The sequence below is a fragment of the Typha latifolia genome, chromosome 10 (assembly GCF_019914945.1).
Source record: "Typha latifolia isolate L0001 chromosome 10, TyphaL0001v2, whole genome shotgun sequence".
NCBI classification, from domain to species: domain Eukaryota; kingdom Viridiplantae; phylum Streptophyta; class Magnoliopsida; order Poales; family Typhaceae; genus Typha; species Typha latifolia.
Window position 1 is genome coordinate 4,801,951 of NC_133095.1, and position 25,900 is coordinate 4,827,850.

Consider the following 25,900-nt stretch of genomic DNA (forward strand, 5'->3'; position numbering starts at 1 on the left):
CTTTCTCTGAACTATATAGTTTATCTTTATGTAGACCTCTTATTTATTTTTTGTGACATTTTGATTTCTTCGACTATCTAATATTCTCACTTCTTGATGATGATAATGGAAAACATCAAATGACTATCTTACTCTTTAAGTTCTTGCTCTCTTTTTTTCTCTAGAATAAGGTAAAATGGTCATAGAGGGCTTAAAATTGATCCCGGGGTTCTTTTAGCAAAATACATAATTAATAATTGGCGAGAAGAGTAGATTTTACATAGTTCAAGAGATCAATCTATGTAAAAATGAGCAATAGTTTAGGACGTCTAAGTGTAATTATCTCTTCAAATACCAATATTTCTTAGAGCATTTAATACCCGGGAGGTTAGAGAAATAGCATTTTATAGGATCTAACAGTTCTCCTAAAAAAAATTTAAAAAAAAACTTAGGTGCTAAGCCAACTGTTGACAAATCCAAAAGTAATTGAAAGCCATAATATAGCTGAGGATTCTCATTTCATAATAGACTGTAGCTTTTGCCAATACCTCACATTCTGAACAGCCTAAGAAGTATATTTCACTTAAATGAATGAAAAATTTTATATTTTTAAAAAACAGGTGGATATGACAAGATTTGAATTCAAGATATCTGTTAGAATAACTTACAGCACTGTATTTTTAAGAGGTGTATATGATAAAAAAAATTAGAAAGTATAATATATTTATCAATAATTTGTCCTCCCTATCCTTGTGCTATGATATTGGTTTACTTTAGATCGCTTTTAAATTATTTTAAGCAATTTATACCAGCATAAAATGGTTTTTAATTTTAAGTTTGTTTTTAGTCAATTTTGATATTTTCATTTAATGTAGTACAATTATGATATTTTGATAAAAAAAAAATCAGTGGAAATTATGTAAAACTCCAAAAATAACAAAAATAAAATCCTCTTCTAATCTCTTTCTTTCCCATCCTCATAGCGATCATCAAATAGTGTATTTAATCCAGATTCGACGAGATACGCGTATGCATTTCTAAAGATCGACACTATTTCGTGAGCAAGATCCATAAACCACTTGCAGAGGGATAAAGCCAAAAGAGAAATGTCTTCTTTCAGAAGATGAGAACTTCCAGACAACACTCAAGCACAGCCAGCAGTGGTAGATTTAATTAAGGAAATGCAGAATCATTCTTTACAAGATGGTATTCTTCTGCAAGGTAAGGATTACACCTTACTCGAAAGCTCAGATTCACAGTGACCTCAATTACAACATTATTATGATCGCAACGACGAATATGTAAGCCCTCATGGCCCATTGGCGGGACGATACATAGAGGAGTAGCCGTTCAATGCAGTTGTTAAATTAGAGTAATCCCCAAGTTGGTACGAGTATCCGTTTACATCGTTCCCCAAATTCAGCATCGATAGATCCGGGCGAACATAAGACCACTGGTTCTGCAAAATCCCATCAACCTGGCTGTTGGCATAGGCTGAAAGATCAACCTGGGGAAAACTTCCATCCCTCAACCCATGGAGAGGACCAATTGAAGAACCATAGACCCTTGAGAGGCCCTCATCGTAGTATGGCTCATCCTGATCAAATCGGCATGCACCACTTACTAACGCAATGTCAGATTTGGCCAGATTGCCTGGTAAAGAGTACTGCCGATTGAAGACATGTTGATTGTAATGAAGACTCTTTGCGGTGTTATGTTGCTCCTCATCAAGCAAGTCATTGATGATGTCAAGGTGTGGGAACTCTTCGCCCACCATCCCTTGAGATTGATATGAGGTAAAATTGGCAGGAATCTCACCTGTAAATTGCTTGGTCTGCAAGTCTCCATACATGTCGAGCCTCTCAATGCCACTTCCTGTACTAGAGCTGAACCGCCTTCCATTGCTGCTGCTAGGTTCTTGACGCGAGTAGTCATCTCTCCATGAATGTTGGTTGTTGAGTGCTTCCGGTTTAACAGACCCAAAAGTGAATCCAGGTCTCACTGACGTTTGGTCCTTCCAAGCCGAGGTCTGACGTGGAAGCATAGATGCAGATGATACAAATGCTGATGCGGACTGAGTAATTGCAGCACCTTGGCTAAAGGAAGTTGAATGGTGAGTGAAACTAGATGTGCTCGCACCCACATTTGCTTTACCCATTATAGCATTACGATATGACTGAGGAACATAACTCGGGGCACTTGAAGATGGATCATTGCCCAACCGACCAGCTACACTCATGGATCGTGAAAGTAATGGCATCACTTCAACTGTAGAAACTACTGGTGTAGCTGGTCTTGCCGCTGGGATAAGAGGGGCACTCGAAGGCCTCGACATTGCAGTTACTTGTGGAGTAGTGGTACTTTTTGATGATGTCGCTTGTTTCTGAGCTTCAGAGATGGAGGTCGAAGAAACAGGTGGTGATCTTGATGCCAGAAAAACTGATTTCTCTGTTTGGGTTCTACCACTTGACATTTGCTCTTTACTGGAAACTAGCTCTGCCATGTTGACCACGGTGCCGATTGTGATCCCAGAGGCAGTGGTGCTCGTTGCAGCTGCAGCAATCGTGGTAGCTGCTCTGGTGGTAGAGCTACTCTCTAAAGTTTGCTTTGACTGCTGCAAAATGGAGGGCGGCTTCTTCACAGGACTCAATGGCAATGAGGATGACTCAGCCAATGGTTTAGATGGTGCTACAGCTTCAACTTGATCTTTGGCATTTACTTTCTTTTGCAGGAAAACTACTTCCTCCTGAGATGAGTTCATAGTGGCGCTGAGTCAGTCTAAAGCAAAAACTCCAATAAATAAATGCAGCAACTCAGTGCCTCCCGCTTAAGTGGGGTTCTGAGCAAGATGCACCAGCCTTATCCGCATATCGGCATTTTTAGGGTTGAAATCACTATATACTGAAACTTGCAAAAGCAAAGAATATAAAGAAGAATCAACTCACCTTCTCAATTACATGTTTCTCGGGAGACTGGATCCGATCTTTCAAGGAGAGTAGATCTGCATCTGACTCATCTCCAGTAGCCCTGAAATTGCCAGAGACATTGCGACCAGAATAAATAGCACCATCAGATGGAAGATAACTTCCCCCTTGAGTAACACCTGTTCGGTTATTTGTGTCACTCCGCTGGTTTTTCCCCCTGCATAGTCGTTTCAATCAATAAAAACAAATATGCAGCACCAGAAAAAAAGAGGATAGTTCAGATTTAAAGCTACCTATTGGGTGAGGTCTGGACTTTGTTGTTTGCAATAATATTTCCCTTGTATGGCCAATTCATAACAACTGAAGGAACCGAGTCAGTCGAGCACGTCGAGGAGCTGTCATCCATAAAACTACTTCCCTTTCCCGTTTGCCCATTCTGTCTCTCAACACCACTAGCCTCCATTGCCGGATGAATTTCTGAAACATCTGTCTCCCAATTTGTAGGACTGGAATCCCTGTCATCTAAATCAAGTTGAAGCACTTCGACAGCAACATCTGCATTTTCAGATCCATCAGATTCATCTTCTTCAGGGGCACCAACCTTCGCAGTCATTGGTTCTGCCTGATTAGAGTGGAAGTCAACCATAATTCTATCATCAGGACTTTCCTCTCGAATTTTTTCCTGAACAATGGCATCAGACTTCTCACTTCTTCCTTTATCTTTACCTTTTCGACTATTCCGCTTCTGTTTACTCTGCAGAAAATTTAAATAAGAAAAAGATTAAAAAGTATATATTAAATCCTTCTTCTGTCATTCAGTTAGAAATGGATGGCACTGAATGTACATATATCCATCTATCTATTTGTAAGTCAAGTATAAAGGCCAATGTAATAATTGAAACCAAAAACCTCCCTCCCTCCCTCTCTCCTCTCTAAGATAAAGAGTAAAGAGGGTAATAGGGCAGGAAAGGTGAACCCAGAAGGTCCTCAATATTCAGTAAAACTCTTTGATGCTGTGGCAATTTTTAAAAAGGTTCGTGGACTATCAGGAAAAACATTACTATTGCATGCTGTTAAAACAATAGAGAGGGTCTTGCAGTAGCGTAAAACTACAACGCATTACCAAGATAAAAGGAGGAAAGAGACATTCATTGAACTTAAGAATAGCAAACCTGCTTTTTCTTTGCACGCTTCTCCTTTTCAGCAGCTCGCTTCCCCTTAAGCTCATTTTCAGCCAGTCCAGCAGCTTCTTCTTCACGGATGAGCTCCTCTTGCCTCTTCAAAGCAACAGCTTCTTGGTATGCCACCTCAATTCTACTGCTGCCAACAAACAGGTAAGGAACAAAGACATTGAAATGAACAAAATCTCATGCACAATCAGTTTATGTATGGTCTGGCTGAATGAAACTGCAAATTTGTGAAGGTATTGGATAGAACAAAAACTCTGGCAAGATTAGTTTATAGATAGACTATGCGCCTGACATATTGTAGAGCATTTGAAGAGGATTTTCTCAAACTTATAGAAGTGTTAATTTTCATTGAATTACTCAAAATTGCAGACTTTAACATGTTCCTTTTGGACTTCAACAAAGAGAAAATTTATCATCTTACAACATAACTACACAGCATCTTTGGAAAATGCATAATTTGACCATAATCCACATAAAAACAAGGAGCTTTCTGGCTTCACCAAACTCAACGCTAAATAAATCAAATGCCCTTAATTCATAAATTCATTTAAATTAAATAAGAGAACATCTATCTTTAAAAGAAGGGTTAATTCTCTAGTAAACGGGAAAGCAATTTATATGGCATGGAGTTCACAAATGACATCTCAATTAAAATTTGTTTGGATGGCTAACATGGAACTATTTCAGCACCTGAATATATGAGCTAAAACAAAAATTTCCACAGTCCTCCGACCCAACTCTGTAAGACGCCTTTCATCACGCTCAATGGAATCTTTGTTAAGTTCCTCGCTGGAACTTCCATCCTATACACATAAGCAATGGTTAGAACGCTAGACTGCTAGTCAGCAATGATCATTGAGCTTCTAATGCAAGTGTATTAAACAGAGATGGATAATGTGTGAAACTAGTCTAAAGAGGATTTAAAATATGCTAGCACATATTAAATCCTAGGAAATTCAAGTGCAAACCAATCAGTATAACAAATTTTCACACTTGTACACCAACATTCTTAATTTTCTCCTCCATATATATACGACTTGCATTTCCCTTTTTTGGTTTCATGTGGTAAAAAACTATATGCATCTGAGTCTAATCCAAATGAACATGGTTGACAATGTTACCCTCATCATGTATCTCTAGAAAAAGAAATTTCTTGGAGAGACGATGAAGAGTGTTTTCCTTCTTTTTCTTCTTCTTCTTCCTCACTCTCTTTTTTTTTTCTGAGGACAGAAAATACATCACTGACACCACAACTGCATGCATACAAACAAAACACACACCCACATGTACATAGCAGAGAGAGATGAGCTACTATCCTACCAGGCTACTAGTAGAGAAGAAAAGGGAAAGAAAGATAGTTGAGCTACTATCCTGCCATAAATTGAGGCCCCAACCTTGACAGTTAAAATGGATACCAATGCATTCATACTTAATATGAGAACAAACAGAAGTAATTTTACTTTCACAAACCTACATTGTAATCAAGAAATTTGTAATTTGAAGTTTTACCTACGTATCAAATGTTCCATAAGTCCATAAAGAGCAATCATAATGGTACAATAGGACATTCATTTATTTCTTTCACTGTTTAGAAGCATCCGAATTCATTTAAAATGTAATTTGCACAAATCTAAATGCTTAGATTGAAATCAGTAGTTCAGATCTGGTGTTTATATAGTTTACTTCAGAGTAGCTATCTCTGAACCATTTATTTTCTGTTTGAACAAATGTTAAGTAAAGGAATATCTGAAAATCATTATATTTGGCTCATACATAGTTTAGAAGGTGTTGATCAAGTCATCTGGATCTCCCTGATCGGCTTAAACCAATATGTTAGAATTCTCATCCCTTTTGTCTGATGGAGACTAGCACGTCTTGTCTTTTAAATTTTTTTCCCCATGTGGTTGTGTGCTAAAGGCAACAGGAAATATTATGAAGGTCACAATACAGCACATAGTAATGACCATATGCATGGCATTGTCCTTTGAGAGATCTTGGCATCTTTTACATGGCAGACAGATGAATATGGCTTCCACCTGAGAGTTTGGATAATTTTGAGGATGGTTTACATAGAAGAAAGATCTTCCAAGATCTGCTTGACCAACTTAATTGAATGGTCATAAGATTCAGTAACTGACAATTATAATCCGTAACATTAACCTTGGCCAATTTCATCAGAACTTAAAGCATGAATTAATTATTTAGAAACCGGATATTCCATGATATTGCAATAAGAAATAAAAGTTACAATTTGAACAGTTGGTGAGATGAATTATTTCAATTGATACAAAAGAAAATTTATCACCCTATGTTTAGACAGGTACAAAGGTACATTTTCTCTGTTTTCAGATTTGTCTTCTTTGTCCTCAAGGACTGTCATGTTAGATAACACGACAGGCTTTTGATACCAACCCACACCGCATCAATTTGTAGTTAACCAATGAGTATCAACATATAAAAGGGGATTTGCTTGGGGCAAGCCCACCATTCTGATTAGCAAATTCTAAATGTGGTACCAATGGCTAAACTACGCACTCCCATGATAGAGCAAGTAAATCTACATTAATGGCTTTAACCTGGCAGCTTCCAATAAATTGTTTGTCATTGAATGTAGGGAAAGATCTATATTTAATATTTGATTCCTTGTATGAGAACTCAAGTGTTCAAAAATTAGGCTTCTGCCCCCAAGCAAGAAATTGTTCTGACTATCATCATAAGAAAAAGAGTAACTCAGTGCGACAAAAGTTTCACATGGATTGTTGTGCTGATTAACATGGTTGGCACAAGTGGCATAGGTCAATACATATCGTGCCAATCAATGAAGCACCGACACCTCTCCCAGGAAGAGGTGTCCGTGTCCGACACGTGTCGGACACGGACACGCGTCGGACACGCATGGGACACGTGTCCAGAGTTTCCTAAAAAAAAAAAAAAAAAAAGAAAATCGGACACTGTTGGGACACGGGCGGGGACACGGGCGGTATTTTAGATATTGTTTAACGGGTCGGGTCGGGGTTCGATCGAATGTTATCAACCCGGATCCAAACCCGATAATAAACCTTACCTTCACTGTTGAGCGATCGAAGCCCTAAAACCCTCGAGCAGCTACCGAGCGACGAGCAGCTGAGCGAGTGCGACGGCCGACGGAGCGAGTGCGACGGCCGACGGAGCGAGTGCGACGGCCGACGGAGCGAGTGCGGCGAGCTGAGTACGGCGAGGACGCAGGTTCTTCTCTCTCCCTGTCTCTGTCTCTCTCTCTCTCTCTCCGTCTCTTCCTCACTCCCGCCCTCCATTGCCTCCCTGTCTCTGTCTCTCTCTCCCTGTATCTTCCTCCCTCCCTTTCTCTCTCTCACATTCTCTGTCTCTTCCTCCCTCCCTCTCTCTCTCTCGCTCTCTCGCTGTCTCACTCTCTCGATGTCTCACTCTCTCACATTTTCTGTCTCTCCCTCCCTGTCTCTGTCTCTCTCCCCGTATCTTCCTCCCTCTCTCATTCTTTGTTTCTCTCTCTCTCGCCGTCTCACTCTCTCTCTGTCTCTCTCTGTCTCTTCCTCCTTCTCTCCCAATCTCTCATTCTCGCTCTCTCTCGCTGTCTCACTCCACGCTCTCATTCTCTCTGTCTCACTGTCTCTCTCTCTCTCATTCTCTCTCTGTCTCACTGTCTCTCTCTCTCTCATTCTCTCTCTGTCTCACTGTCTCTCTCTCTCTCATTCTCTCTCTGTCTCACTGTCTCTCTCTCTCTCTCATTCTCTCTCGCTCTCACTGTCTCTCCCTCCCTCTCTCTGTCTCACTGTCTCTCTCTCTCATTCTCTCTGTCTCACTGTCTCTCTCTCTCATTCTCTCTCTGTCTCACTGTCTCTCTCTCTCATTCTCTCTCTATCTCACTGTCTCTCTCTCTCTCTCATTCTCTCTCTGTCTCACTGTCTCTCTCTCTCTCTCATTCTCTCTCGCTCTCACTGTCTCTTCCTCCCTCAATCTCCCATTCTCTCGTCTCCCTTGTCTCTCTCTCTCTCATTCTTCTCTCGTCTCCCACCGCCTCTCTCTCGTCTCTCCGTCTCTCTCTCTCATTCTCTCTCACTGCCTCTGTTATTAAATTGTTAAATTATATTAAAGCTTCTTTAATCTCTGTCTATTAAATTGTTAATCTCGCTAAATGCTAATACATATCTCTTTACTAATGTAGTTTTATTGCGATTGAAGAAAAATGAATACGAAAATAATTCTGATTCTAGTCAAAATACTGTATCGTGTGTGGATGATAATGCTCCCTTGTGGAGATATGTTACTAAGATGGAGAAATTGGGAGAAGGTGGAGGAAATCATAATTTTAGATGCAATTATTGTCAACAAGTCTACAAGGGATCATATTATAGAGTAAAGGCTCATTTGCTGAAAATTAGTGGGCATGGAATTAGAGGTTGTCCAAAAGTGAGTAGTGAACATGTTATGGAAATGAAAAGGATTGTTGATATTGCCGAAATGAAAATTAAAAATTCGATGCCTAAACAAATTCCTTTGCCAAAATTTGGACAAGCGGCATCTTCTAGTAGCTCAGTTGGAGGTGTAGGTTTTGATATGGAAAGGACATCAAGAAGAAAAAAAATAGCAACAGGAATGACATCTAAGAAGTTATTTAATTCTAGTGCTCGCAATTAATTATACTATGAGATTGCAAGAATGTTTTATTCAAATTTGGGTTGCCTTTTCATCGGCAAGAAACCCTCACTATGTTAGAGCCTTTCAATTTGCGGCAAATAATAATATTTCTGGATTTGTGCCCCCTGGCTACAATATGTTGAGAACTACACTACTTCAACAAGAGAGAGCAAATATTGAAATGTTGCTAAACCCTATTAGAAGCACATGGGGAGAAAAAGGGGTGAGTATTGTATGTGATGGTTAGACTGATGCACAGAGGAGACCGCTTATAAATTTTTTAGCGGTGACTGAGAGTGGGCCTATGTTCTTAAGAGCTGTGAATTGTGAAGGAGAATATAAAGACAAATTTTTTATCTCTAATTTGATCATTAAAATCATTGAAGAGGTTGGACCTCATAATGTAGTCCAAGTAGTTACAGATAATGCACCTGTTTGTAAGGCAGCAGGGATGCTTCTTGAAGCAAGGTTTTCTCACATTTTTTGGACTCCATGTGTAGTTCACACTCTCAACCTAGCTTTGAAGAACATATGTGCAGCAAAAAACACCGAGGCAAATGAGATTGTGTTTGATGAGTGTAGCTGGATTTCAGTAATTGCAGGGGATGTAATGTGCATAAAAAATTTCATCATGCAACATTCAATGAGGTTGGCTATTTTTAATGAATTTGTCAACTTAAAATTGCTTGCTATTGCGGAGACTCGGTTTGCTTCGGTGATTATAATGTTGAAAAGATTTAGAAAGATCAAGAAGGGTCTTCAATCAATGGTAATCATGATAAATGGAGTTCTTATAGGGAAGATGATATTGGCAAAGCACGCTTTTATCAAAGATAAAGTCCTTGATGACATTTGGTGGGATAAAATTGAATATATACTTGCTTTCACAGAGCCTATATACAGTATGCTACGGGTTGCAGACACAGATAAACCATGCTTACATTTGATATATGAAATGTGGGATACAATGATTGAAAAGGTGAAGACAATCATATTTATGTATGAAAACAAGAAAGAAGGCGATGAATCTATTTTTTATTCAGTGGTGCATAAGATCCTAGTGGATAGATGGGATAAAAGCAATACACCATTACATTGCTTAGCACATTCTTTGAATCCAAGGTTAATTTAATTTCTATCTTATGATTAAAAGTTTTATTGTTCTTTCATTGTTATTGTTTACTAATTATATGATTATGTTAATAGGTATTATAGCTCATCATGGATTCAAGAGGATCCAAATCGTGTACCACCGCATAAGGATTTGGAAATTTCTAATATGAGAAACAAATGCTTAAAAAGGTTATTTCCAAATGCAGAAGAACGAAAAATGGCATACCAAGAGTATACTAGTTTCTCCACATCAACCAAAAGTTTTGGCTTGAGTATGATTCAATAGCGAGATAGAAATGAGTTTGATCCAAACATGTGGTGGGTTGCTCATGGTGCTTCGCTCCTATTCTTCGAGAATTTAGCACTTAGGTTACTTGGGCAACCTTGCTCTTCTTCGGGTTGTGAGAGGAACTGGAGCACTTATTCTTTCATCCATTCATTGAAAAGAAACAAGATAACTCCACAAAGAGCTGAAGATTTAGTATATGTGCATACTAATCTTCGCCTTCTATCAAGGAGATCTCCAGATTATTTAAGAGAGGAGACCAAGATGTGGGATGTTGGAGGAGATTCTTATGATTCCTTTAATGGTGCAGGAATGTTGGAGTTTGCTGATCTCTCAATTGATGAACCGTATTTAGAGACTATAATGTTTGTTGATGAAGGCAACGAGGCAGTTGAAGATGAATGATCTACCTTATGTTGCTATTTTGTAATGATTGTTAGTTTTAAAACTTTTGTGGAACTCAGTTACTTGGATAGTAGGACATGTTTTGTTGATGAAGGCAATGAGGCATTTGATTGTCTTTCAATTTTGTTATTATCTTTAAATTAGTTCTTACAGCTTCATGTGTACTTCTTTTTGAATGATACTTCTTAGTTCTTATAGCTTGATGTATGTTTAACACTACTAGATTACAAATTTTTACTTTAGATAATTTTTTATTTTATTTATTTATTTATTTATTTCGCCGTGTCCTATGCCGTGTCCGTGTCCTATATTTTCAAAATTTGCCGTGTCGCCGTGTCCGTATCGTGTCGTGTCCGTGTCCCGTGTCCGTGTCCGTGCTTCATTGGTGCCAATGAATTACCAATGCCAATATGGGGTAAGTATCCCTTATGCCCACCCACTCCGACATCTACCACAAGGTATTAAACATATATTACTTCAAAGAGACATTGGGGCCTATTGCATCCCTTCTCATACCATTTTGTCTTTTGGTGCTTGATATATATAATTTACACTTTAAATTAAAGTTTAAGGGGAATATAGATCATCTGCAAATTATTTGCCCCAATTTGGAAAAACAATTAATAAAAATTGAGAAAATTCATCAAATTGGAATCTAATTTGTGTATAACTCATATAGATCTACAATTTTCTATGAGAAATTACATGTGCCATATCAATATCTAGTGCTCAAAGACTTCAATATAGCCCTCCAAGCCTACTTTAAGGCCCTAAAAACATTTATAGATTGCTTTCCAGGCAGACCATCTAGTGTGCTAGCAACATACTTGCTCAGCAAGGTACATGATAGCATACATACCGTGCCAAGCCAATGTTGGGCATGCCCCGTGCCTCTGGCATGACAATCCTTAATTTCACACATGTACGGATTTTCTACATAGAGGGAATTAGGTCAGTCCGATCTCTTAAAAAAGATGAGCATATGTTGCAAGAACGGCCTAGATTTTAATAAATTGATTGTAAGGAAGAAAAGAATTATAGTCAAGTAAGATCTAACACAGTTAATGGTCAGAAATAACTCCTTAGCTAATAGAGAAATGAGTATATGACTTAGATGATAATGAATTTTTTCCAAATGCCAAACATTAGTCAACACTTTTTTAGGGAGCATTCACAAATAACAAATAACAAAGTTAGCAGGTAATGTCATGAGCTAGAAAAGGTGAATCAGTTTATTAAACAGTCCAGGACTCCAGCATGACAACCTGGGAAGTGGGAACTAACTAATTAGCTCATAAGAGGTATAGACAGCTTTTGTGCTAATGTAGTCAAGACATGTAAACCAAACAAGGCAACTGTAGTATAAGATATCAAGAAACTTGAGCAAACTGTAGCAAGAGATCAGAAGACTTGTAGATACCTTTGTACGGTTTTGCGAACATTTCTCATCTTTTGAAGGTAAAGGCTGATGAGGCAAGGGCTCTGATACTGCTCTTTCAAGCAACATTACCACATCATCAGCCAATACAAACATGTCCTTCTCAACACGCACCATAGGAGCTGGTAGTTCCTGCATATCCATTAATTTTGCTCTTACTTTCTTGGTCTTGCTTTGGCATTCGAGAGCCATCAGCCCACTATATAGAGAGTCCATAACTAAGGTCGATGTGACTTCTTTCTCTATGAAAAAATGCTTGACAACTACTTTCAGTATGGAATCAGTTTTGTCTCTTGACATGCGCCGCCTGGCACTTGGGTCAATTCCTAGCCAAAAAGCACGAAAGCTGCAAAACAAAAGGCGAAGTACAGATATTGAACTCACCAGCTAGTAGATATTTGAGTTACCTAAGACTATAAGCTGATAGAAGTGCCCATTGATTAAGTTACAACAAAAAACTGTGAACCTGCAAACTGCAAACTGCCTACCTGGACCACCTCACTTTATCTTCAATCAACTTGCCAAGTTTGCTTCTTCTTTCTTCAACAAAACGTCTGCAGATTTGCTCTACATTTGATAAATATATCCGAACTAGTTCTCTTCGATACTGGCAATCAAGACAACGGAATGGGCGATGTGCTTTCTCCCTCAAATACCAAAATAGAAGAGCAGATACAGTTAGAAAAAGGAGAACATCAGGTCTTCTTGGACCCAAAAGACAACTACTGTATGATAGCTAATAAGGATGATTCTCAAACAAATAATGATTTAGTTTGTGCAATAGTGGGAGTGAGTCTTGTATAATCGTAGTAGATAAATACTTCTATTTTCCAATAATGTGTATATTCGACTTGACCAAAAATACTCAATGGACAAGACTAATATAGCATATTCTATTTGACTAAAACTTGATTAGTATCTTTGGACAAACTTAGAAAACCTTATAAAAACGAATATAATTTTGAGATACTTCTTAATAGTTTCATCCATGATGATTTATGCAAGGGGTAATGCAAAATGATGTGGTTCACATAAATTTGTGTTGTTAAGTGGAAATTTTTGAATAATTAGCAAAGAAAACACTAAGAAAATTGACACCAATATTTCTCAATGATGTGTAGATTAATAACACTCTTATTCCCAAAATCAATAATTAGCCCTACGCCAAACCTACTCAAAAATCAAAACCCTTGTGTAGACACAAAAAGGCACCCTGGCTCCAAATAAATGATGATAACAATAAAGTGTATTTTCTTAATGTTAAAACAGACTATCAATTTTCCACAATGCAACCACACAATTGTGTTTGAGGATATGAGAGGTGAATTAAAACAATAAAACAGGTTCTGCAAGAAGTGTGCCAAATGAAAATTAAAGAACACAGTATGTGTGTGTGTGTCTAATAGTATAACACTATACTCAGTTTTCTAACTTATATTTCTAAGAAATGGTAGATAAGTCTTGATGTGATCCTCATCTTCAACTTGAAAAGAGGGTCCAATTTTGGTCCAATGGACTTAATTTACATCAATAGGTCTGATTTACTTTCAATCTTAATTTGTTGAGTCGTTTTTCTAGAATTGGTCATCTGGGTTAGCCAATTGATGATTATGGTTACTCTATGGTGTGAGGGACGTTCGAAATTGAGTCAATTATGGTTTGGGTTAGTCAGTTGAACTGGCCTAAAATAATTAGATTCAAGCTAGGAAGTCAGTTAAGTCTTATTAGAAGTCAAAATCCTATTAATACTATGATCTACATAAAAAGCCTTATAGATGTTTAAAAGGTCAAAAGTTTGATAGTTTTTATTGTCAAAAGTGACAAATGAAAGTTCAGAGAGATGCTCTTTGGATTTTGGCTAACTACAAGAGGGTAAAAATGTAATTTCCCCTTTTTGGCTGAAATCTATTTCTCTCACTCCTCTGGTTTTTCTCTCAATTTCTCTCTTTTGATTTCTCCTCCCCATAGTTTTTGTTTCTCTCTGACTTCCTGTTTCTTTCTCACATCTTTTATCTCAATCTCCTCTCTAATCTATCTCTTTTCCTCTCTCTCCCTAAAATATCTCCGATATCTTTTCTCTTTACTTTAGATCTCATCTGCACTCTTCTTCTTCAATCTCTTCTCTGTATTAAATACAACGACTATCCAGAAGATTCCAGCAACTAAAATATTACTTCATTATCAGTGAACCTAAACCATAAAAACCATTTTTTCCAACTTATTTCAGATTTTCTTGATGTACAAAATCAGATTTGAGAGTTGTGAGAATTAATTATCTGAGTGATTTTTTGTGCTGTCTTCCATCCAATGTGATCTTTGATCTATTAGCTTATTAGATGTTGCTTACAGTATTATAGTTTAATTATTTGATTGGGTTGTTCTATTCTCCGGATTGTTGTATTCATACTAGGTTAGGCCTTATTTGGCTAGAGGCTAAGCCCTGAACTTTATTAGATAGTCTCATTTAGTCTTGAGTTTTTGGAGAGTAAATTTAATTAGATATAAAAAGGATAAAAAGATATTTGATTATTGAACTAGTTTAGGAATCCCTGAACTAATTCAGGAGGATCCCTAAACTCAAAACAAACAAGGCTTTAAGTCTTCAAGGCACTTCCCTGTATAATTTATATTGTTATTGGCTGAAAAAAAATAAGAAGATGATGGTGGAGATCGAGATGCAATTATAAGAAAAATGCAGCAGCCGGAATTGATTTCACTATGGCTTGCTTCACAAATTAGAACATATGCCACTGATTTGTCTCTCCTGATGCTTTGATACAATTAAATTTGTTCTAAAAAGACCAATATTAAAGTTAAACTTGAACTTGGATAGATTAATACCTGATAACTTGAACTTGAGCTTTGATAATAAGAGTATTATCAACAACAAATCCATCATAAACTTTTGACAACTCCATAAACTTTTTCCATCCCCAATCATGCTCCTTCTTCCAGAAGCGGTGCAATGTATCTGCAAAACTACCTTATTAAACTCCCAATGCAGTTGTCAAAAACAAGAAACAGGTCTTAACCATCATGGCTGCATGGAAGTGAGATGCTCAACTAACCAGAGTACTTGGATTTCTTGGGATCTTTATTAACTACGGCAATCGTAAACTGTGCGAAATGGCTCCATCCTGAAAAGATAAATGGGTGAAGATAACAACGCTGTCTATAAGTATCTCAAGTGAATATATTAAGCATGATGCATACCTGGAAGAAGTTTATCATGATTAGCAACACACAGAAACAACGATAAATGATTGCAGACATCACATCCCTGAGGGTAGATTAAAATGTACCTACAAAACAATTCACAAATTTTAACTTATACTTCTTGTAAAAATATTCTCTTTGTTAGTTTGATCCAAGTAGTATGCACTGTTCACTTTTCTTTAAAGAGAAATTTTCTTCACAGAAAACAGGTAAGCATATAAATGACAAAACTGATCAGTGAGTCGTTCAATATTCAAGTACTTCTCCAAAGTAGCATGGTAGCACCTCAACAACCAAATATAATAACAAACTGTATGATTGCAGATCACTAAGATGCATGATGCCAGTGGTTTGACAAGTACATGAATGTACAAAATAAATAGATCATTATAGCAATGTTGAATCTTCCACAGTGCATCCATAGAGCTGATCTATCAAAACTACCAACTCCATGCACACGTACCAGAGAGATCAATGAGAAAATGACTTGTGCCAGCACAAAATAGCTCTAACATTCTCCAATCATGTGAATTATGGCAAAGCTAGAAAGCCACATGCAGAGCTTTGATGCTTATATGATGGAAGAGACGTGAAGCAAAATTTACCATCTCAACCTAAAGAAGCATGAGTTGATTTCTGATTTAAAGTTTTAAACCCATGTGTGGAACAGTGTGTAAAAGACACATGTATTGGTTGCCATGCCAACAAAAATTGAATGTACCCCATTACAACTCCAAATTTCTGACCTACTTTCAAGGATTTTAGTGAATAAAATAATGGTCTAACCTGGCTGGAATTCCTGCGGCAACTAGAGTCTTCTTAAGCCCTAACCCCTTAAGGAGAAGACTAAAGCCTAGGAAACCTAATTTAGAAATTCAATAAATTGCCTAACATTTCAATTATTGAAACTTGCTTCTTTCAAACTGAGCCTTCTCTCTGCCTCAATTTACCTTTTCTTAAGAAAATAGGCTGTTGTGACAATGTTTCTTATCCAGCATATTAGCTTTTTTTAATTATTCTTAGACGTGGTATTACTTATGATATGCATTTGAGTTTGAAATTATTCATCTTCTAAATTAAGCAATCTATGAAATTTTTATTTCAATCAATGCATACAAGAAGCAGCAATGCAAGCTACCAGCAAAATGCAAGTAAATGTTATGGCCTAAGAAGAACAGTTAATCGTATTTTTGCATAAAATGGATATCCATGAGCTCATACCACTTGTAACCACCAACTTCAAATGCATTACTTCGCAACTCTCGCTTATTAGTTTCAGCAAAATTTTCAACTTTCCAAGTAAATCTTCCAAATAATTCTGAAGGTTTGGGTCCTGAGACATGGAGATAAAAAAAAAAAAAAAAAAAAGTCAAATAACAAGGTAAATCCAAATAAATAAATACCAAGAAAGAAGAAAGAAAAGAAATTATAGGAAATAGAAGATGCCAAATCATTTTATGGTAATCTTCAACAAAATTCATTTTGTAGTATCTCGGATATTGAACCTACCACATTCATTTACTAGCTCGTGATCAACTCCCACTCAATTTGCATACAAACATAAACAAATTAGTGGATAGTTTTTTATCAATATAAGTTTTACATGTTCAAGGTGGTTGGGAGGCAACATAGATAAATATTTTGCACAACAATGTGTGGACTATGATATATAATACAGGTCTTATCTGTATTTATTTTGTAGTGTTTATTAGTTGATTTCAAACAACCTATCTTGGTTTCCTAGTAAGATAAGCCATCACAATAGTACTATGGAGTATGGGATATAATGAAAAAGAAAGTCAATCTTTTATTATGCAGATTCTGTTTTTTGTATTATTCCCTACATTAAGAGATTTTATTTTTCCCTCCTATAAGCTCTTCCCACATCTTCATGATTTTTCCCTTTTAGTTTCTAGCCTTGTTTTATTAGTTCTTAATATGATATAACATACAACAACAAAAGGCCTATCTGCATTAAACAAACATAAAACATCGGTGGATTAGCAAATGATTTTTTATTGTGGTGATTAAGATTGGCCATCATTGCCAACAACTCCATAGTTTATGCTATGTAAATCACTGGTCTTATTGAACTTCAGTGAAGAAATCACCAATGCCAATTATAATCCTTCAACTGACCAAGACATCAAGTTCCCCACAGATAGCAAACAACTGCTACCCACAAAACATCTCTCGTTATGCTGTCAACTGAATGATCTAGAGTAAAAGAAAAAGCAAATCAACTGAATGTTCTAATAGTAAAACATAAAAAGCAACAGAAAAAAAAAACACCCACAAATAATCATGTAAACTTGCAAGGAACCCGGGAATAGAAAATAGACAAACAAGGAAAAAAATCATCCTAAATCAGAGAAAGAAAGCAAGTAGACCACACACCGCAATCATCTTCGTCATCAATATCCCAATAAGGGGGGGAAGTGGAAGGTGTTCCATTCTCTACTTGCTCAGATGACCGCCATTCAGCTAGGGAATCCCCAGATGGGTAACGTTCCTCATTCGACATACTCTCAACAGGGGAAGACCGCCCGCCCATCTCACAATCTTCAGTTAAAGTACCGGCCATTTCCCAATCAACTATGGTAACTTAGCCTATTATATGAACCTCTCTCCTTCACCTGCACACATGGAGATCAAAGGAAAAATTCAAAACCATGATTAAAAAAAAAAGTAAGAAGTGAAGAGTTCTAAGGAACACGAGCTGCTATTTCAGATATAAGAGAAGGTTTATTTTAAGATTCCATTTTACGACGAACTAATACCACAAGAAACAATTCAAGTAGCAGCTCAAATGAATCATCTAAGCACCGAAACATTCAAACAGTTCAGCCATATCAGCTTGAGATCTTCCAGCAAACGCAAGCTGGACGGGCAAATTCACTCTTCGGCACACACAATTCTCTCAACCTCAAAACAGAGCCACCAGAAATGGAATGAGGATATCATAAAAGCAATATCTAACCAAACCAAATCGCATCTCAAAACCCCCCAACCTCTAATCCGTCGCAGCTCCAGAACGCAATACCCAAAAAAAATTAAACCAACAAGCTCGCAAATCCCAAAAGCCCCAAATCCACAAAACGCAACCGGCAGCCAAAAAAGCTACGATCTTGGCAGCACCCACACGCTAAATCCACCAATCGACCACGAAAACACGCTCACCGCACAAATCCGACGCCGACCCAAGAGGCGATTCCAGCTCAAACCCCGAATCCAAGAAAGACCCAGAAGAGGAAACGGCTAGATGCAACGGTTCCGGGATCTGAATCGAGTTACCTTCGAGAACTAAGCGCGGGGTGGGGGGCAGCTGCAAAAGAGGGTGTCCGGCGAGAGAAGGGTAAGCTAAAGCTTGCTCCTCGCCGGTTCCTTCGAGCCGAGCGAGGTGAGGGGAAGGTGAAGAGGGAGAGAGGCGAGAGAAGAGAAGAATAAGATTGGGGCCGGAGAGACGACAGCGAGGAGAAAAAAGGAAAATGGAAGCACGGACAAAAATGTTAATACATGGAGAGATTTTCAACTTCTTATTACACCACAAAACGTACCCCATATTCCATTCTGTTTAATGTACGGTTAGAATTAACAATACATGAGGGGATAGTTTTGGGTGCAATTGACTTACAAATATGGAAAATGGTGGATAATGAGCAACTTAAGTATTTAACATGTTATTATACTATATTATTGTTATAAACTTAGGGCTCAGACTCTCTGCAAGTTGCAACATCAACCATAGATGGATACTTAATATGCATCGTGATTCGTGTTTTATCTACATGAATGTCGCTAATAAAATAATAAAATTGCATAATTAGAGATAATTAATTTTAGAATAGAAAAAAGAAAGCATTAATAATAATACATAATAATAACCAATTAGTGGTGCCCTAATGGCCCTATGTTGGTTGGGGCTTTACTTTGGGCTCAAATACGCTCTGTTCCAAAGAGTAATTATTTAGATAGACTAGAAAGATTGAGTTACTGGGGTTGAGATAAAAGACTAGGCTTAAATGGCCGCTCAAATACTTTGTTGGGATCTTTTTATAATCTAGCTTTGATGTGAACTCTTATCTCAAAACCCTAGAGGAGAGATGAAAGACCTTTTTCCATATCCGTTTGTCTAATCTTATGACATATGAAGTTTACAAACTACGCTTAAGTATGAGGAATTAATCTTAAGCCTAAGAATTTAAGATTGTGTTTTTCTTTTCTTTTTTAAGAAAGTCCATAAACTGGTCACATTATTCATTTCAGGCAACCAATTACAAGGTGATACGAAAGAAGAGAGAGAAAATAGAGCAATAGTTCTAAGGACAAGCGTCGCGTTTGGCTGTATTGCAAACTGAACAATAATTAAGGCAGATATCTAAGCAAGCACTCAAACACAATAATATAGAAGACATGGAACACACGCTCTAGAAACAAGCCTCCTGCTTGGCCAGCCGGCAGCACTATACAAAGAACGACATAAGTCTTGAAAGACTAAGCACTCCACCAAGGAGTAAACTCAGGTTAGAATTTAGGTTTGCTAATGACGGAATTTGACGACTTTAACAACAAATCACTTGAAATACCCAATTTGACATGAGAAACTAGAAACATAACCTAGAGCAAAGAAAAATAAACATGGAGCGGGGGGAGGGTAGCCAATCTGCCTAATACATTCCTGATATAACCACTCGGGGCATTGGCAGAGCTGAGAACGGGGTGCCAGAGCTGACACGATAGAATAGTGAAATTGGAAGTGGGCTAGGTGCAACAAGGCATGGAGCAAGGTGTGGACAAGGAGAAACTGAGGCCAGCGGCTGTTACAAGTGGGGAGAGGCCAGGACCGAATAGATGCACAACTCTTAGCCTAGTCCACGGTGACACAGAATTCTAAAAGGGATTAGGGCGAGATCCACATTGCTCGCGTCAACGGCAACGCAAACGGCCAAGATGAAGAGTCGAGGTGGAATGGATGACAGCGACCCTAATAACGGAGAGGATGTGAGGCTTGTGGTAATGGAGGCAAAAAAAAGGGTAAAGTGAGAGAGGAAAAAGGAGTGGGAGGATGAGAGAAAGAGAGGAAATGAGCCAACAAACCCACTAAAGGGGAGAGGATCGTTCTCCCCTCCGCCTAGTGAGAGGGGAAACACAACGGGAGGTGGTGGAGAAGCCCTCTTAGTAAGGGGAAAAGCACACAAGTGGAGAAAAAGACACTCTCCCATTCGCTGAAGGTGGTAGGGACTTGGCGAGGGAAGAGGAAAACACCTAAACCCTAGCATAGCTCTCTACTTGGGTCGATTCCTGACCTCTAATAGTACATGCAAGTACAACCGATTTATAGACACCTTTCAATTAGGAACTTTCTTGTTTGGTTAAAACCTATGAAGAGCTATTAAAAATCTCATAGGCTCAAAGCCCACCTATATTCAACTTTGGAGTATACTAATTTTATGTTAGAGCATCTTCAATCAGGCTCCAAATCTCTATATTTAGGGTCCGATAGAGCTCCAATGGGTCTCTATATGATGCTCCAAATTTACTGTTCATATTTTTGAAATAATAGTTATGCCTTTTAAAGTTTACGCCAATAATTTAAATTTCGACCATATTTTATAATCTAATTACTTAAACTAATTTTACTAATTAATTTTTAACAAAAATAGTAACCTCAGGAGGTCTCATCGAAATTTTTAAAATGAGTCTAATATTAAATTATTTTAAATTATTTTAAAAATTATATAATACATATATTTCTTTTATTTTTTTATTTAAAATCAGTGTCTCAAAATTATTCAAATAATGGCTCAAAATTATCCTCTATACATCAAATATAAAATATATCAAATAAAAAATTACATTCCTTCTACTCCCGTGCCTCTACCAAACATGAAATCCACCAAATCTTTCACCTTTTAATCTTTTCTTAAAACTCTCTATTTACTTAAAAAATAATAATTTAAAATTACTTCTAAAGCTATTTAATTATTAGTTTTATTTTAAAGATTTTCTAACCATACATTTTTATTAAAAAATAATAATATTAAGGGGATGATTTATAAATGCAAATATATAAATATATACATTATTGCAAATAATAATTAAATACTAAATATAGAGCCCGGTCCACAGGGCTCTTGGCTCAGTTAGAAGGGTCTAAAGCCTAGCTCAGCTCGAGCCAATGTCCGTAATTTGGGCCGATAGAGCTCGGACCCATGTTCATAATTTATGGCCCGACCTAGGTGGGGCGAGATTAGGCTGGGTTGGGCCGAGTTTGGGCCGAATAAATTAAGCTGACCTCGAGCCCAAGCGTAGCCCACATCGAACCTGATAGTGATAGCCCTTCAAACAGTTCGAAATAGGTTTTCTTTTGCAGCCCCAGGAAGAGGAGAGGCAAAAAATTAAAAATTAAAAAAAATGGAGGGAAAAAGATACAGAGGGGCCAAATGATTGGTAATTTTGATTACTTCACTATAATTTTTTTTCTTAATTTATAGTTTATATAAAGTATAATATAAGGGAATTTGGATTATAATATAATTAGGTATATCTCTACTAGGTTGGCACCTACCGATAAAAAGATTTAAATTGTAATAAAATAAGCACATCCCATGTAGATTGTAATAAAATAAGCTCACTCATATTTATATCATTTGCAAAAATCCATCTTAGCATAAATATATCAAAGTATATGCATCAAATTTTTTTATCTTTTCATATCAAATTTGAGCATAGGCACTAATAGTTCTAGCTTTTGATCTCTCACGTTCGTATGGTACCAATCTTGTAAGCACATAGAATGCTTTAATGGTGAAAGAATCTAAATAGTTTTTATATTCATCAATAGCACAACCATCTATGCTAAATATTGATTTAGATACTGCGGTAGACATAAAGATAGTTCGAATATCACGAGCCATAATAGAAAGAATAAGAAATCTGATTGAATTGCTACAAGATTTATATTTTCTTTGTAACTAATAAAATGGTTATAATACAGTTGCAGCTCAATTTTGTAGAGATATAGGATAAGATGACCTAGATAAAAACTTCTAAGAGTACCCATAAATCTCCACCAAAAAGATTTACTGTCATTGGTTTTACCACAACTACTACTAGAACTAGTTGATTAGTTTTGAGAAGAAGAATTTAATGCATATGAGTATTTTTTTTTTTAAATGTCTTTCAAAATGAAATTTAGCATTATCAAAGTTTTGGAAGGCAAGATCATTATCATATTCACATATTGCACCAAAAAATTCTTAAATACCAGTTTTATTAAAATGAGGATCTAATAAAATTCTAGAACAAATTATAAGTGGAATTGTCTCGAAAAAGAAATGGATCACTTCTAAAATCTTCAGAATGTTAGAAAAATATTCATAATATAGAGTGGAACTTCTGTAACAGTGAAAGAATATGTAATAGAAAAAGTAGTAGCATTACCAAAACATCTTTTATTTTTCAGTATTTTCCCATTCTTTATTATTGAATGTTTTAATTGTCAAGCAAAATAAAAAAAACATAAAAATCTAGTTTTGTCAGCTTTATCTAACATATTATAGGTAGAATTCCACCTACACTGCAAATCTAGAGGATTTATTTTTGTGCATTTTAGCTCATATTTATACATACTTGTTGAGAAGCACTTATTCTTTTATTAGAAACAACTATATGTTTAATAATATCTCATATCTTCTATCACTGTCTTAATATCTTCAGGCAAACTTGTCCTATAATATTTAAATATGACATATTTATTTTAAAAAATGATCATTGCATGATAAAGTAAGAAGCCATTTTAATTCTTGGATAGAAACAATTCGTTATTTATTGCATTATCTACACTGAGAAAGAGAATATTAGGGATAATTCTATTTAAAGCACTAAACTAAATTATTTTCTACATACACTAATCTAAAAAATTTGGTTTAGAGGTATGTACAGTTTTTTTTAGATCAGGGGGATATATATGGATATTTTTCTTAGTTTATGGGATATATTTGGATAACAAAAAAAGTAAGTAGTGTATGCGAAAATCAATGATAGTTTAGGAAGTTTAACTAGAATTATCCCAAAATATTATTTTATATAATTGTTGATGAATTATTTGATAAACATATTCACCGATATAAGAATCTTTAAGTCTTGAAAAAAACGAGAATCTTCAAATTTTGAAAAAAGTTAATAATTTATTTTTGCATAACTTAATTTCCATTGATAAAATGTACGTTAAAACATAAATAGGCAATAGCTTCACCAGAAGTCCAAATACCACAAGCTAAAGAAATTTTTCGTTTTAAAGCTACAAAATAAAATACATATTCACACACCTTATCGTAACAAATGTTAATGCAGAAGTTATAGTTCATTTAACTAATTTACAATAATAAAATATAATAAAAAAAGTTATAAGCAGATCTTCGCTAATTCCTCCACAGACTTAACGTTATTTATTAATCTAAAAAATATTTCCACCAAAGGATGGTGAGCATAAAGCCTAACAAGTATACACCTCTATAGTCCTACAGTCTAACAATAGTGTAAAGAAGAATGTCATATGATACATATGTATGCTAACATAATAATAATAATACGTCCATGCAATATGCCTATTACTATATCTCACGTATATTAATAAAATAACACATGATTTATATTATTTAAACTATCAAATTATTTATATCAAGCTCACACAAAGCCATAGCCATAAATTATTATAATATGCTCTAAGAGCTATCCAACACATAATAAATATCAACTCACACATCATCTCGAACATCGAAAAGGAATAACAATCTAACGGTAATGCCATCCGTATATGCCTCATAGTGCTGCATATGATCGATTATCTATGACCATTAGATTGAGGATCTCAATCGTAAGCACATATCATCGCACACAATAAAATCAACAAATATAGCAAAATTATCACTTACAATGAAATTAAGAATACACTGATCGTTGATATTTTGATCTTATGTTATCGAGTACTGCTAAGTTTATGACCCCTACCTTCTAATCATAATTTTAGATCACTTAGTACCCAATCTCCATACTCAGTAATGCTACGCTTGCTCAAACCAGCACATGTGATGCTTGATAGTTCCATCATAACCTTACGATCTTAGGCATTGATCGATATAAATATAGTTAATATATATAAACTATACCCCCTGACCATAAGCTGAGCGGGTAAATGAACACTACCGAGATGGGACTTAATTATATGGTAATATACATAAGTGGTGCAGTGGCCATCATCATAAATCATATATCATATACATTGAAGATATCATACTCAGGAATGCACTAATGTTCCATAAACAACTATGAATTAGTAAAATAAATATAATTATACTGAATAATAAATTAATATTTACACACGTATGATATCAATGTGATGAACTAATAAATTAGAACATAATATTACACTATTCCTAGACTATAGAGGATTCACTTGTTTAGAAAGTATATCCGGACTACAATAAGTTTTTCTCAAATGTCGATCTCCTTCTACTCCCATTATGGTAATGGATCTACCAAGTAATGAAATAATCAGGCATAAATAAACATAACTACATAGACTTGACTAATTATCTAGGTTACGCATTGCCACTATCAATTTGGGTTGGTTTAGATATAACATCTATATTAGGTCATTATTCGATGCATTGGAATGTCCTCTTCATCAAGGTATGAGTAATTTAGGTTTAAGTCTTTAATATTTTCTCCTAATTTTCCATTCCTCACGGTTTCATCAGGAATCGATCGGTCAGCGACCTCGTGCCTTTTTACGCTGGCCCCAATTCCCTTTGCAACCCTTGTGGTCCAATTGCCCATCGGGATTCTCGCCATGGTCGTCGACCAAGGTGAGTGCATGTATACGTTTCTCATGAACCTCTCTACCTATTTGGTCTGCAACTCATAGCCCACTTGTTATTTATTTTTCTTGCATGTCACTTACCATTTTATTTTTTTAGAGTTATATTTTTGAGAAATAATCATTTAAGGCACTGGATGTTAATTACTAGAAAAGTGGTATAACATCATCTTCATTAGACATTATAAAATGATCCTAACTAATTTGTAAATGTTGTAGAAAATTTTGTATCCTTCATAATTTTTGATAGTTGATTAAATTATACTTAACTAAATTAATTTAATAGAATAATAACCTCCGATGACACTATCAATTCGAACCATGGGGTTAATGTCCTCCGATGAATGTTCGACGTGGCGAGAGAGAAGAGAGTATGGCAGTGGTTACGAGAGAGAAAAGCAAGAAAATATAAAAGAAGAGAAGGAGGAGGAGAACGTAGGTAAGTCGCGGCTGAGGGGGGAACTAGAAAGAAGAAAAGAGCGGGGAGAAAAGGAGGTGAGGTTGGTGAGCACGTGCTCACTTAGGGCTTTAATTTTTATTTATGTATTTTTTATTGTTATTCTTGAACGGGGTGTTATAAATAGTGAGCACATATATCGTCTACTGAGTTTGATCAACGTCATGTTTAGTACAATCAATAAGGAGCAATCTATTTTACCAAGCACTTCATTGATGTATGAAGTTTGAGCAAAAAAGATTTCAATCTATGAGACCATTCATATAATAGTAAGAGTAGTTATAAGTGAATCTTATATCTATATTTGAGTATAAAATAAAATGATGCAAGAGGCTAACCAATTTTTGTTTCTTTCTATA

The 25,900-nt window shown here is 36.2% G+C and overlaps 1 protein-coding gene and 2 pseudogenes across 5 annotated transcripts; 2 read left to right on the forward strand and 1 right to left on the reverse strand.

Moving 5' to 3' along the window:
* Positions 1-1,110: 1,110 nt before the first annotated feature.
* Positions 1,111-18,715, reverse strand: LOC140796140 (TNF receptor-associated factor homolog 1a-like). Of its 5 annotated transcripts, none has more exons than XM_073149028.1 (13): positions 18,499-18,715; positions 17,602-17,840; positions 16,426-16,537; positions 15,202-15,290; positions 15,057-15,125; positions 14,830-14,959; positions 12,477-12,635; positions 11,971-12,334; positions 4,784-4,896; positions 4,076-4,217; positions 3,197-3,657; positions 2,925-3,120; positions 1,111-2,725 (listed from the first exon to the last, which is right to left on the reverse strand). In XM_073149028.1, exons 2-13 carry the CDS (start codon positions 17,786-17,788, stop codon positions 1,289-1,291), a joined length of 3,459 nt encoding a protein of 1,152 aa, XP_073005129.1. In that variant the 5' UTR covers positions 17,789-17,840; positions 18,499-18,715; the 3' UTR covers positions 1,111-1,288. The 5 variants fall into 5 exon arrangements, with proteins under 5 accessions (XP_073005129.1, XP_073005127.1, XP_073005125.1 ...); XM_073149026.1 differs by having other exon boundaries at positions 4,076-4,220; XM_073149024.1 differs by having other exon boundaries at positions 4,076-4,223.
* Positions 8,381-9,945, forward strand: LOC140796151 (uncharacterized; annotated as a pseudogene).
* On the forward strand, positions 9,936-10,550 carry LOC140796412 (uncharacterized; annotated as a pseudogene).
* Positions 18,716-25,900: the final 7,185 nt, after the last annotated feature.

What these genes read in the sequence shown, in the direction of transcription:
- LOC140796140 (XM_073149024.1), bottom strand. Translation starts at nt 17,788, where the DNA reads ATGGCCGGTACTTTAACTGAAGATTGTGAGATGGGCGGGCGGTCTTCC. An exon ending in CAAGAAATCCAAGTACTCTG is followed by an intron (nt 14,960 to 15,056) that starts GTTAGTTGAGCA and finishes GTAGTTTTGCAG; the next exon opens with ATACATTGCACCGCTTCTGG. An exon ending in GATAAAGTGAGGTGGTCCAG is followed by an intron (nt 12,335 to 12,476) that starts GTAGGCAGTTTG and finishes TTTGTTTTGCAG; the next exon opens with CTTTCGTGCTTTTTGGCTAG.